This window comes from Pinus tabuliformis, chromosome 2_2 (genome assembly GCF_031772625.1).
Source record: "Pinus tabuliformis cultivar Carrire ecotype Pingquan chromosome 2_2, CPIR1, whole genome shotgun sequence".
In the NCBI taxonomy this organism is placed as follows: domain Eukaryota; kingdom Viridiplantae; phylum Streptophyta; class Pinopsida; order Pinales; family Pinaceae; genus Pinus; species Pinus tabuliformis.
In genome coordinates, this window is record NC_142300.1 from 997,812,191 (window position 1) to 997,824,719 (window position 12,529).

At 37.0% G+C, this 12,529-nt stretch overlaps 1 protein-coding gene across 1 annotated transcript in view; it reads right to left on the reverse strand.

Moving 5' to 3' along the window:
• LOC149196715 (ribosomal RNA small subunit methyltransferase, mitochondrial-like) overlaps positions 1-11,990 on the reverse strand; it is a 30,277-nt gene extending 18,287 nt beyond the window's left edge. Inside the window, exons 1-2 of the mRNA XM_089408399.1 lie at positions 11,888-11,990; positions 11,739-11,794 (exon numbers count right to left, since the gene is read on the reverse strand). Of these exons, the coding sequence (XP_089264525.1) occupies positions 11,739-11,794; positions 11,888-11,990 (159 nt within the window). The remainder of the gene's footprint in view (positions 1-11,738; positions 11,795-11,887) is intronic.
• Between the last annotated feature and the right edge of the window lie 539 nt (positions 11,991-12,529).

Sequence of the window (12,529 nt, forward strand, 5' to 3'; positions counted from 1 at the left end):
AGGATGATCTGCCAAGCATTATGGAGATAAGTAGGGACCATGAGATGACTCCAAGTGAGGCGGGAACGGAGGACCATGAACTGCAGGAGATTCTAGAAAGGGAAAATCTAGATCTAGAGAAATTTCTGGAACAAGGGACGACCAAAGGAGTGGACTCCCTGCCAAAAGAGGAATATGATAGGGTTCAACAGATCTTCATATGGAGATCACAACTGAAGGGCTCTAGAGTCAAAAGAAATCATGAAACCTAGGAGCAAAAAGGGGTCAAAATGATGGAGGAGACACAAGTACAATCTCCAAAGAACCCAAGCAAGAAAAGAGGAAGAAAAAGATAGAATGAACTGTTGAACGAATGTGGGAAACTCTTGATCAACTCACGTAAGATGAAAGATCTCACCAATTATTCCTTTACAAACCTTTCTTAATGAAGCTCACAACTTGGAATATTAGAGGCATAGGAAATAGAAGGAAACAAAGAAATCTCAGTAATAGAATAAAAGAAGAAAAACCATATATGGTTTTTATTTAGGAGACAAAATGTTCGATGGATAAGATTAGAGAAATTCATAATAAATGGCTAATCAAGTATAATTATCTAGAGGTTAAAGCAAATAACTCGGCTGGGGGGATTCTTACGCTCTGAGATCCCCAGAAATTTGGAATCCTAGATGTTGAAGCATCCAGGGACTATCTTTCTTTGGTATGTCAACCTTTAGGTGATTAGAAGATATACATGATCACAAATGTCTATGGACCTCAAAAGCAAGAAGATAAACTCAAGCTTCTCACCTCCCTTGAGGAACTAAGAGCAAGACACCCTAATATGCCCTGGATCGTTGCAGGAGATTTCAATATGATAAGATCTCTTACAGAGAAAAAAGGCAGTATCAAATAGCTAGGCAGAGACTCCATGGCCTTCTAGAACTTCATAAGGAACATGGGGTTAGTGGACACTGAAACAATAAATGGGACCTTCACTTGGAACAACAAGAGGGGAGGGGCTTCACAAGTTACCTCTAAACTCGATAGATTTATTATTTCAGAGGACCTCTTTCTTTCAGGCCTTGCCATGTCAGCTTCTATTCTTCCCTTTGGAGTTTCAGACCATTAACCTATACAACTAGAAGCCACTTTTATGGGTACACCAAGAAAAAAACCTTTCAGGTTTGAAAATGCCTGGCCCTCTCACCCTGAATTCACCAGCGATATTGAAAAATGGTGGAGAGAGGATCTGAACATTCAAGGCACTAGAATGTTCCTGCTCCAACAGAAACTTAAACATATCAAATCCAGGCTTAAAGATTGGAACAAAAAGGAATTTGTCAATATCTTCAAAGACAAAAGAGAAGCTGAGCAGAAACTCTAGGAGATCAATCAAATCAACATCACAAATGGCTTTACCGAGGAGCGGAAAAATCTAGCCGACTCCCTGCAGGAAGAATGGGAATATCAATGCATGCAAGAGGAAATTTTCTGGAGATAGAAATCGAGGGTGCAGTGGATTATAGAGGGAGAAAGAAACACAAAGTTCTTTCATAAATCCACCATGGATCACAGGGCACACAATAGAATCACAAAGCTCAAAGATTCTTAAGGGATAGAACTTGTCTCTCACAAAGATATGGAATTTGTCCTTGTTCAACACTTCCTCAGTATAGCAGAGGAGCCTCTGGTGGATAGATCTAGGTTCATCAACAATTTCACCCAATACAACCCTTAGCTGGTTACTAGAGAGGACAACCAAAATCTTAACAAGCTAGCATCAGAAGAGGAGGTCAGTGAAGTGATTAATGAAATGAAAAATGGAAAAGCTCCAGGCCTAGATGGGTTCAATGTAGACTTCTTTAAAGCCTGTTGGAAAACAGTCAAACAAGATATCCTTGAGGTGGTGGAAGAATCGAGAAGATCCAAAAAGGTTCTGAAGGCTCTTAATGCTTCTTTCATAGCTTTGATCCCAAAATAGGAAAAAGCCATGACTCCGGATGGCTTTAGACCTATAGCTTTATGTAATGTGATGTACAAAATTATTTCCAAGGTGATCACCAATAGACTCAAGCCCCTTTTACTAGCTCTCATCTCAAAGGAGCAAACGGGCTATGTGGAAGGAAGACAAACCCTCAATTACATCATCCAAGCTCACGAGGTGATACACTCTCTCAAAAGCAACAAACAAGATGGTATGATCATTCAGCTGGACCTAGCGAAAGCTTACAACAAGCTAAGTTGATCTTATCTAAGGGAGGTTCTAAGAGCTTATGGCTTCGACCAAAACTGGATAAGATGGGTTATGACACTAGTTACCACGACTAGTTTTTCCATCTTGCTCAATGGCACTCCTTCAAGAACCTTCACACCCTCCAGAGGTCTCAGACAAGGGGATCGACTCTCACCCTTCCTCTTTATTTCATAATGGAAGGGCTAGGCAGAGCGATTAAAATGGAAAATGTTGAAGGAAGATTCCAGGGTATCAAACTCACCTTAGATGGAGCGGCAAGTACTCATCAACAATTTGTGGATGACACAATGCTGTAGGGCATACCCACAGTCAAGGAGGCTAGAGCAATCAAACAAATCTTAAATGACTTTTCTATGGCAGCTGGCACAGAGGTAAGCCTCAACAAATCAAAAGTTTTTTTATTTAACACTGACATTGCTATTCAGAGAAACATCACTAGGATTCTTGGGTGTCAAAGGGATCGGTTACCTTCCAAGTATTTGGGCATACCTCTTATAGATAAGCCTCTAAGCAAGGGATTATGGGAGCTAATAATAAATAAACTTCAGGATAAGGTCAGAAAATGGACATGCAGATCTTTAAATTTGGCAGGGCGCCTTGTGCTCACACAGCTTGTCTTGCAGGCAATTCCCATTTTCATGTTCTCAACTCTTCCTGCTCCTAAAGGAGTTCAACAATAGATTAATAGCATACAAAGGGATTTTCTATGGGGCAGAGGAGAAGAGAAAAAGAAATGGGCTCTAGTGGCCTGGGACAAGATCTGCAAACCCAAGAGCCATGGTGGTTTGGGGCTTCATGACCCTGAAACCCTCAGCAGAGTTTCGGGAGCTAAACTTTGGTGGAGGTGGATCAAGGAATCGAAAACCCCCTGGGCCAAGCTTTGGAAATAAAAATATGCCAAGAATTGGTAGGAAAAGGATCACATTCGAATGTCAGGGCATATTAAGGGTTCCCACATTTGGAACTTTACTTGGGAAAATAAAGGTATTGTTCAGCAGCATAGTTTCTGGGAGATCCGAGATGGGAACTTGGCTCGGTTTTGGGAGGATAACTGGCAACAGGAACCCAACGTGTATAAGGATGAATTAGCAGCTCTCAAGCATGATACCAATAACAAAGGTCTACTCATGGTAAATGACTTCTGGGACCAGGTAAGGAACAATGGAAAATGGAGAATTTGGAAGGATCTAGGCCACAATGAAGAGAGCCCTCTGAAGGCCTAGGCAGACTCTCTTGCTCAGGATCTAGAGCATAGGAGGATTTTGGTATCCTCCTTGCTTGACCAACTAAGATGGGGAAGGAACACCAAAGGAAACTTCAACCTCAAAGAAGCTAAATAGATAGTAACAGGGTTTAACTACCAAAACCTTGATCAAGTATGGAAGAATATTTGGCAGAGCCCCCACTGGATGAAAATAAAGTTATTCATTTGGCTAGTTCATCAAAGGAAAATTTTAACTTGGGAGAATCTCCTGAAAAAAGGCTTCACTGGCCCATCCAAATGTTACCTATGTGGCTTACAAGAGGAGACGATGGATCACCTTCTCAACCTCTGCCCTTTCACCTCTACCATGTGGGAATGGGTGGCTTCAATATTTAGGCACATTGATAGGGATAGAATCAACATCTCCAACACTTTGAAGAATTGGAGGAAAAACTTCTCAGGGAATGAAATCATCAATAAAGCCTGGACTCTGGTTCCAGGCTTTGTCATCTGGGATGTTTGGAAAGAACGTAATAGTAGGATCTTCAAGAACAAAGCAAGCAAGCCCCAACACATAATTGATCAAATTTTAAGGCAACTCAAAGACACAATCAAAAGCTCATTTTGGAAACTTCCTAAGGACCCTCCTCTGCCCCAAGATGCGTGTATACTACTGCATTTGGGTCTCCAGTCTATAGGCCCACAGGGCATAATTAAGGGTGTGAGCCAAATAAATGCAGATATAAATATTTGGAAGCCTCCTCCACATGGTTTCTTAAAAGTCAATATAGACGGAGCGTCTAAGGGCAACCGAGGGTTAGCTGGTTTTGGGGGTGTTATAAGAGATGAACAAGGATGAATAAAGGAGATCTTTTATGGCCACTTGGGGAAGGCCACTAATAACATGGCGGAACTCATGGCCTTAGAGCAATGCCTAGAAATATTGGTGGACTCAAATTCACACAATGTCATCATTGAAGTAGATTCGGAATTGATCATTAAAGTGGCCAAGAAAATATGCAATGATACGGCACCAAATAAATTTTCGAAACATTGGAGGCTTTCACAGGTCTTTCTCCATATTTATACCCACCTACAAACCTTAAAACTGTAAACTTTGTCCATGTGAAAAGAAAAGCTAATATGTTAGCTGATCGTCTAGTGAATGAAGGAGTGATTAGTAAGGAAAGGGACACTCAACATGTTTGGGAGTTGATACCCCCAGGCAAACTGTTAGAGGATTGTCTCTGTCAGGCTGCCAAAGATAGGGATCGATGGATTGATAGGATGGATCGATGAGGCTCAGGAGACAGGCGAGAGTACATGGATGCTTAAACTGTTTGCTTGTTGATTGGCAACAGTCTGCAGATTGTATTGGCATCAATATTCCAATGGATTTGAGTGGATGGTCGAGATCAGCGGAGGAAGACCAAGGACGTAGTGGCATGGAGATTGATTTTGGACTGATAGATCTCGGTTGAGATAGATCTATGGTGTTTGGGTGAGGAAGTTACCTGACAGTTAATGAGAAGAAGTGGGTTGGAGAAACCCACAAGTGGATTTCGGGTGGAGGAAAGGCCGTAAACGGTAATTCCCCGTTGGCTCTGATTCCATACACACAGTGACACGTAACAACAAGGGGAGAGAGGGAAACCTCTTTTCGGGTGGATTTGGAGTGCGCAAGTTAACCAGCCAAAATACGTGTGAGCCATTAGATCTGGTGGAGCGAGATCGACGGTTGACAGACGAGGAGAAAGTTTCGAAGTCGGGAAGTGTTGTGACTGTTGGATCTTGAATAGATCAACGGTGAAGAAGTTCTGAAGCATCTTTAGAAGGGCGGATTTCAAAATTTTTTAAACTATGGTTTGAGTTATCGTCAGATCCGAATTAGTAGAAATGGGTTGGAGAAGCCCACAAGTGGATTTTGAGCGGAGGAAAAGGCGTAAATGGTTTCTCCCAGTTGGCTCTGATTCCACTCACTCAGCGTCACGAAACAATGAGGTGAGAGAGGGAAACTGCTTTTCGAGCGGATTTGAAGTGCACAAGTTGACCAGCTGAAATATGTGTGAGCCGTTAGATATGGTGGAGCGAGATCGACAGTTGATAGATGAGGAGCATGTTTCGAAGTCGAGAAGTGTTGTGACCGTTGGATCTTGAATATATCAATGGTGGAGAAGTGCTGATGTATCTTTAGAGGGGTGGATTTCAAACTTTTTTGAACTATGGTTTGTGTTACCATCGGGTTTGGATTATTGGAAGTTTAGCAGAACTCTGCGACTTTTGGAAGGGTCCGTTAGCTTGGTGGAAGCTCTCAAATTGTCAGTGGATAACAGAGAGCCGTCAGGAGTTTAACACTCCTTCCTGTTTAAAAGTTTTTGGAAATCCGTGAGAATTGGTTTGATCTTGGGCTTTGTTTTTCTTGTAGATGGCATTCCCACAACATGATAGTTCTTGTTTGGGTCTTTGCACTTGCAAAGACGTGTAACATATGTAATGTACTTGTATGGTTAATAGAAGGCTCCATTCTTACTTGACCAAAAAAAAAGAATTTAATGTATAATCGTTATGTTTTGAAATCCATCTCCTTAAATTCAATTCGATCCATTTAACTTTTATTAGGCTATTGATCTGCATACCATTCAAATACAAATACAATTTAATCAACGATTGAGTAGGGGGAGAGGTCTTATCCTTCAAGACATTGAATAAGAAAAGTTAATTATTTTATTAGAAATTATATATTAAAATGTTTCTTAATAATTTTTTTTTTTAATCATAGAATTTTCATTTACGTAAATGTATTGCAAATATATTAACATAAACAACTCAATAAATTGAAATCATTATTTAATTGAAAATTAATTAAAAGAAAATTTGCGAAAAATTAATTTCTTAATTTATTTTCTAATTAATATCTAATTATATATATATATATATAACATCCAGATGATATTTAAATTTTTGACAATTATATTACTTGTAATATTGAAACTATCATAAATAAGGCTCGTGGAAGCCTAGTAAATTTTTTTTAATATTTAAATACATAGTAATGTTATTTTATTATTATGAAATCTCATAATTCAAGATGGTAGACCGGTAAACAAATTCCAACCTCCAGGTAGTTAGAAATAGTTACACCTCTCTTTCCTGGAGATAAAGGAAGATCTCATTGGAAAGAAGAGGGTTCTGCTTTTGTTGTTCTGAATGGAAGGAAAGACGAGTCTGTAAAACTGACACCACGTTGTTAAGGAGAGATGTCCTTAACTGGACTTGAGCCAGTGGATAACTTCATTAGAGATAGAGATCAGTAAGTATTAGACTGGACTATAGTCTTGATGTCTATTACCTGACTCGAAGGAAGAACATTGTTGTCTACTGTCATGGAGCGAAAGCTTAGGGGGAGAAGCAGACGTAATTGCCATTCTCAAGGTTGGAACAATTTAACCTTTGAAACAGGAACTATAAACTCAAAACGGGAACTTTGGCCAAAAAACCCTGAAAAAACATTAAAAACAGTGCTAAAAATGAAAAGTGTGTATACTGAAACGATGATTTTATTTTTTAGGGGTCAATTTTGAACATGTTTTAAAAATGGCAGTGACTGCGAAATTTACTACGAAATTTTCGTGCAAAATATAGCTTCAGAATGAAAAAATGATGATACTGGAACAATGATTTTTTCTTTTAGGGTCAATTTTCAAACTTTTTAAAAAATTCTAGTAGAACCAAATTTTTATGTGCCGAACAAAGTTGCTTATGAGGAAAAAAACACATTAGTGTTTTTGGTAGAATATCATTTTTCTTTCCTAAGTACAAATTCAACATGCTTTCAACTATAACATGCTAGATACAAAAGAAATTGAAATTTTTTCAATTATAAAATTAAAAAACCATGACATTTTGAACAAATTACATCACTAAATGAATTCAAAAGTCATTATTTGTATATTGAATAAAACATACATTATATCTCTAATTTAATATTGCATTGTAGATATTTTAAACAATAAAAATGATCATAATTAAGACATATAATGCAACAACATAAAAATGCCTCATAACTTCTCATTTAACACCATATGGAAATCATTAATTTTATTTCAAGATATGATGCATGCATTAGTTATATAAATTGTTTTATGAATATCCTACACAAACATGGATTTCTAAACAAATAAATGCACGGGAATTCATTTGTGGACGTAAAGATTAATACAAAATGAATGTACTGGAATTCAATTAGACCTATGCCAAAAGAAGGTTTTTGTAACAAGAGCTATGTACAAATCTAAATAAATATATAGCTTTTTAGTTGTATGTCTACTAACCCTGTAGCATTATAATGTTACTGCAATTGCCATATTATCGTTACTAGGTTTATAAAAATATTTAATTATTAAAAATTAGTTTAATATTCTGTCAATCGTTTGCACAGAGCAGAAACCCTCGTGGCATAATCGACGAAGGTGCTGGAGATAGTGGAAACGATGAATACTCATCCATTGCTGCAAATTTTCATCAAACGGGATAATTTGCTCAAAGTTATTTCACAAGCCTCTCCAATGTTACCATTTATAAAGTAAGTTAGTAGAACAAATGAATCCAAAATACAGTAGAGGTCAGACAGAGATTCCATTTGGAAGAAAATGGGATGAAATAAATTCTTCTTTGTAGCTTAAAAAAGAAGTATAGACAAGCAAGAAGAAAAATGATTCGTTTTTAAAGAAATGAGATGCCATAAGATGGAATCGAAAACATAAAATCCCTAAGAATCACAAAGAGCAAAGTGATACATTTATTAACAAAATCAGAACAAGGAACAAAACTTCTGCATGACGTCTAGTTAACATATATGTAAACTAAAACCTAGCTCTTAATAGAAGACAATACAACATTAAATTATCAGAAACCCAGTGCTATTTAGAAACAGATGCATTGAAGACAGTACACCATTATTTGAGAATTCAAGAATCATTAATCTTAATAGACGATCAAGAACTAGTAGAGATGGAAATATAACCTTAATATAGTTTATCCTAATCAGTCTAAATTAAAATTATACACAAAAAAATATATTCATAGCAGAGATTCCATGGTGGAAACTAACATTTCTATTGACTAGATTATTAGAGAAACCAAAGGGTGAAATGAGGAGTATAAATTATGAGCGATTGAAAAATTCCTCACCACATTAGAGCACCAGGATACTTGGAAGAATGAAAATGAAGTTTTGAAACTTGTGAGGATTAAAACTAAAAAGGTTCCATACAACAATCTTATATTGTTGAGGCCTATCAACACTGAGCAGGTCATCAAAGATAAGGGAAATTAGATAGTGAATTCACACGCAAGATTGAGAAACAAATTCTAACTATTAAAAAACAAATATACACATCAAACATGTAACTCATTTTGCAAATTTTATTTGATAATGTAGAAGAAATATAATCAATGTAATATTAATTAATAATCATTAAATATTCATTAATGACCAATAATTCCTTTACATGCTAAGGGAATGAGATATTCCTTAGAACCTAGATGATGATTTATAGTAGGAATTGATATCACCTAAACATAGATGGACAAATTTACCATATCGCATCAAGCACATTTACCTGATTATCCTTATTTTAATTTTGAGCATGACAAACTCATAGGAGGCCAGAATTTCGCTAAAAAGAGGAACTGGAGTTAGATTACAGTGAATCTCCTCTAATGACCCTCACTAAACTGATCACCCTCTCCATAAAATATGTTCACAAAAAGTTCACAAGGAATCCCAGAAGCAAGTTTCATTTGTTCTAAAGCAACTCAGTTACACCTCAAGAACCCTGTTACTCCCTCATAAATGTGTTCTCGAGAAATGAAGGTAGCATAACTTCATTTGCTATCAATAAATCCCAAACTTGGACGCCAGAGGATTTTCTCTCAAGAATGAAGTAATTGGAAAAAACAAGCAAGTTCCCAGAAGATAACTCTAGTGTCAATCACAATCCTAATAATGCATCGTCAGTGAAATCATACCCCACATGTAGGGAGAATACGATGAGCTACCTACAACCACTCGATTTACTTTGATTAGAGTATCTAAGGCCATAATAATAATCTATTTTAATTTCTTTCCAAACCTTTAAAGGAAGGTCATTGTCACTGTCATCTTATGAACCACTATAATAACTTTGATGGCGTTTTAAATATAGTTACATGGTATTTTATGTTTGTCTTATTTTGTTGAAGTGACTCATGAGGAGCATAATCAACAAATATAAAGTAAAAAAACCCTTGTGGTATTATCAACAATAATGAAACCCTCATGGCATAATTAACAATAATAAAGTAAAAAAGAAGTAAAAAGAGGCATCATTTTGTGCATGACCATTTATTATCACTCTCCAATGTTGAACATCAAGATATAAGTACTAAACCTCTGAGCCAAGTCTGCAATAGTGATCAAATTAAACGACTATTTCAAAACATGTGAAAGTAACACAGACCTTACTAGATGTCAGCAGCACATAGGTGTTAGGATGAATATATACCTTCCAATATTATGTCACTCCCCAAAACAGGTAGCATTCTAACCATTAAGAATGTATTGTACAAATTTCAAACACAGCTTACATTTTCTTTGAGGCATATTTGTACAAAGTTTATCTAAATGAACATCAAGTCAAGGTTTTTTAACATTTTTTCATATGTAACCATGATGAGGGGCTTATTAAACAATTTGAAATAAGTGATTGTGAGCAACATGCAAACACCTTATATTAAACAAGAGGATAAGATTTCAGCAGCTCTAATACAATTAGATGAAATAATGATTTAACATCCTTGGGACATTAGGGAAGCTTCAAATCTACATGACAAACTTTAGTAAAGATGATAATTATATAATGTATTTTCCAATCCATTACAAGGAACATATTCATAGTGTGCACTTTGAAGTTCATTCCAAGTTTGTCCTCCTAATCAACAACAAAAGGTATCATCACTTGATAGAGGATTCAAAGCATCACCATTATCCTTAAGCAGATCCCACCATTCAATGTCACATGGTACATTCTAACCGAAAATATATCATTGTTTAATGGTTGATTCTCTGGGTTGAAATTTGAAAGCAAACCTGCATGAGAAGTTGTTGATAAATTCAGGTAATGTGTAATCCTAGGGTTGAATCCACTATGACTATGGTAACAACCATTACACTGAATTAGGTTTGATATATGATATTTTCAGTTACAAAATAGAATTGAAATATGCTTTCAAAACCACCACTTCAACCAACGAGATGGAAATGGTTTTTGGTGTTCTTCCCAAGACATTTGTGTGATGTGAAATCCATGCTGAAGCCTTAAAATGTTTGCAGAGCAAGCTCTACTCATAGATAGAACTGCATGTTGCGGTCTACTGTATAAACAACTGTAAGTTCATTCAAGATTGTCTCCTTGATATCGCATTGATGGTATATGAAGCAAAAGGTTTCAGAATTTGTTGAGGGTTCCAAACTATTAGCATGATCAATACATGATGAAATTAATGTATGTCTCCTCAACGCACAAGTTCTATTTTATTCCATGCTTCTCTAAGAAGCTAGCCCTCTTCTAGGACATTCTCCACTAGAATTTCTATAAGAAGGCATCGAATTTTGAAAATTGTAAAATGAAATATCCATAACCCAACCTTCCAAATAAATTTGATGCTTATAGTCATTGTTTTGATCATTTAAGTTTATGGACATATTTTAAAAATTCAATTGACAAAAGGGGTTACTATACAGCTTCCCAGTGTAGCAAAATGTATCAATACCTTATCAATGTCAGCAGGAGAGACATGAAGTTGAAATGCAGGATCCTTCCAATCAAATCCCATGCAATTTATCTGTGAGGGACTTTTATTTTCCATTAGAATTCATGTTATAAGACAATGCCAATACACAATTCTATAGTATTGGAAATCGCTGATAATTTAGTCTTTATCATTTCTATACCAGCTTATTGTAGAGTTTTGATTCAAGCTCTCTTACATGTGTTTGTATTTGTTTAGGTTTCTGCCATGTCGGAACCCTTCTCAACTAAATATCAGAGGAGAAACTTCCTCAATATTTGGCAATCTAAAAAGTATAGAATCAATGTACGTGAATCCAAAGGTCTAATGTATATTTGTTTTTAAGCATTGTTTGGGGCAATTCGTAGCAGATGGGGCGATTTTGAGAATCGCCGGGTGGTGGGGCGATTCTGAGAATCGCCCCGCCACCTGGCGATTCTCAGAATCGCCCCATTTGCTACGAATTGCCCCAAACAATGCTATCACTTCCCCTGTTCGAGGATCCAAAGTCTCGAACGTTTTTCCTGCAACAATACAAATAAATCAGCCGTAAAGATCTAAACACAAATCTTGATTTGACTTTAAAATACTGTGCAATGGATCAAGAAATTAAATACCTGAAACTAAATCTACAAACTCTCCATTGATGAAGAGCTTCGTATGCTTTACTGTAACTTGGGGGCAAACGATGTCATTCGATTGGGAAGAAAGGGACGCCATCTTGGAATTTCTTTTGGGGTAGAGGCTCCGAATGATAATCAAACGTTGTAGTGCGTGATACCATGGCCCTCTTTTTTTTTCAAAATCCAGTACAGACTCCGGAGAATAGTCGAACCATAAACTCAACATAGCGGACCCAAGAATTGTATCATGAGGTCGGTCAAATATATACATCATTAATATAATAAATTGAAGCCACAGTGATGTCGGCATTACAACAACCAGAGACCCCGGTCTACAAGAACAGGGCCAAAATCCCAAAGATAAATACAGGATCGAGGATTCCTTTCCCTGGACTATCTAGCTAATATCATAAACCACTACAACAATGAGGAAAGTTAAAACCCTCCATCAGGTGACAAGAAGACCGACTAGTAGCTCCAGCAAAGAAACTCGCATGCAGAACAGAGTCTGAGAAAGAGAATTTATCCCCGGAATTACGAAGGAAGCCAAACCAGGAATAATGCCACCTTGCTGCCATGACAAAGTGTATCGCGGCATCCTCGCCAGCCAAGCTGGCAGATAGTATGAACGCACCT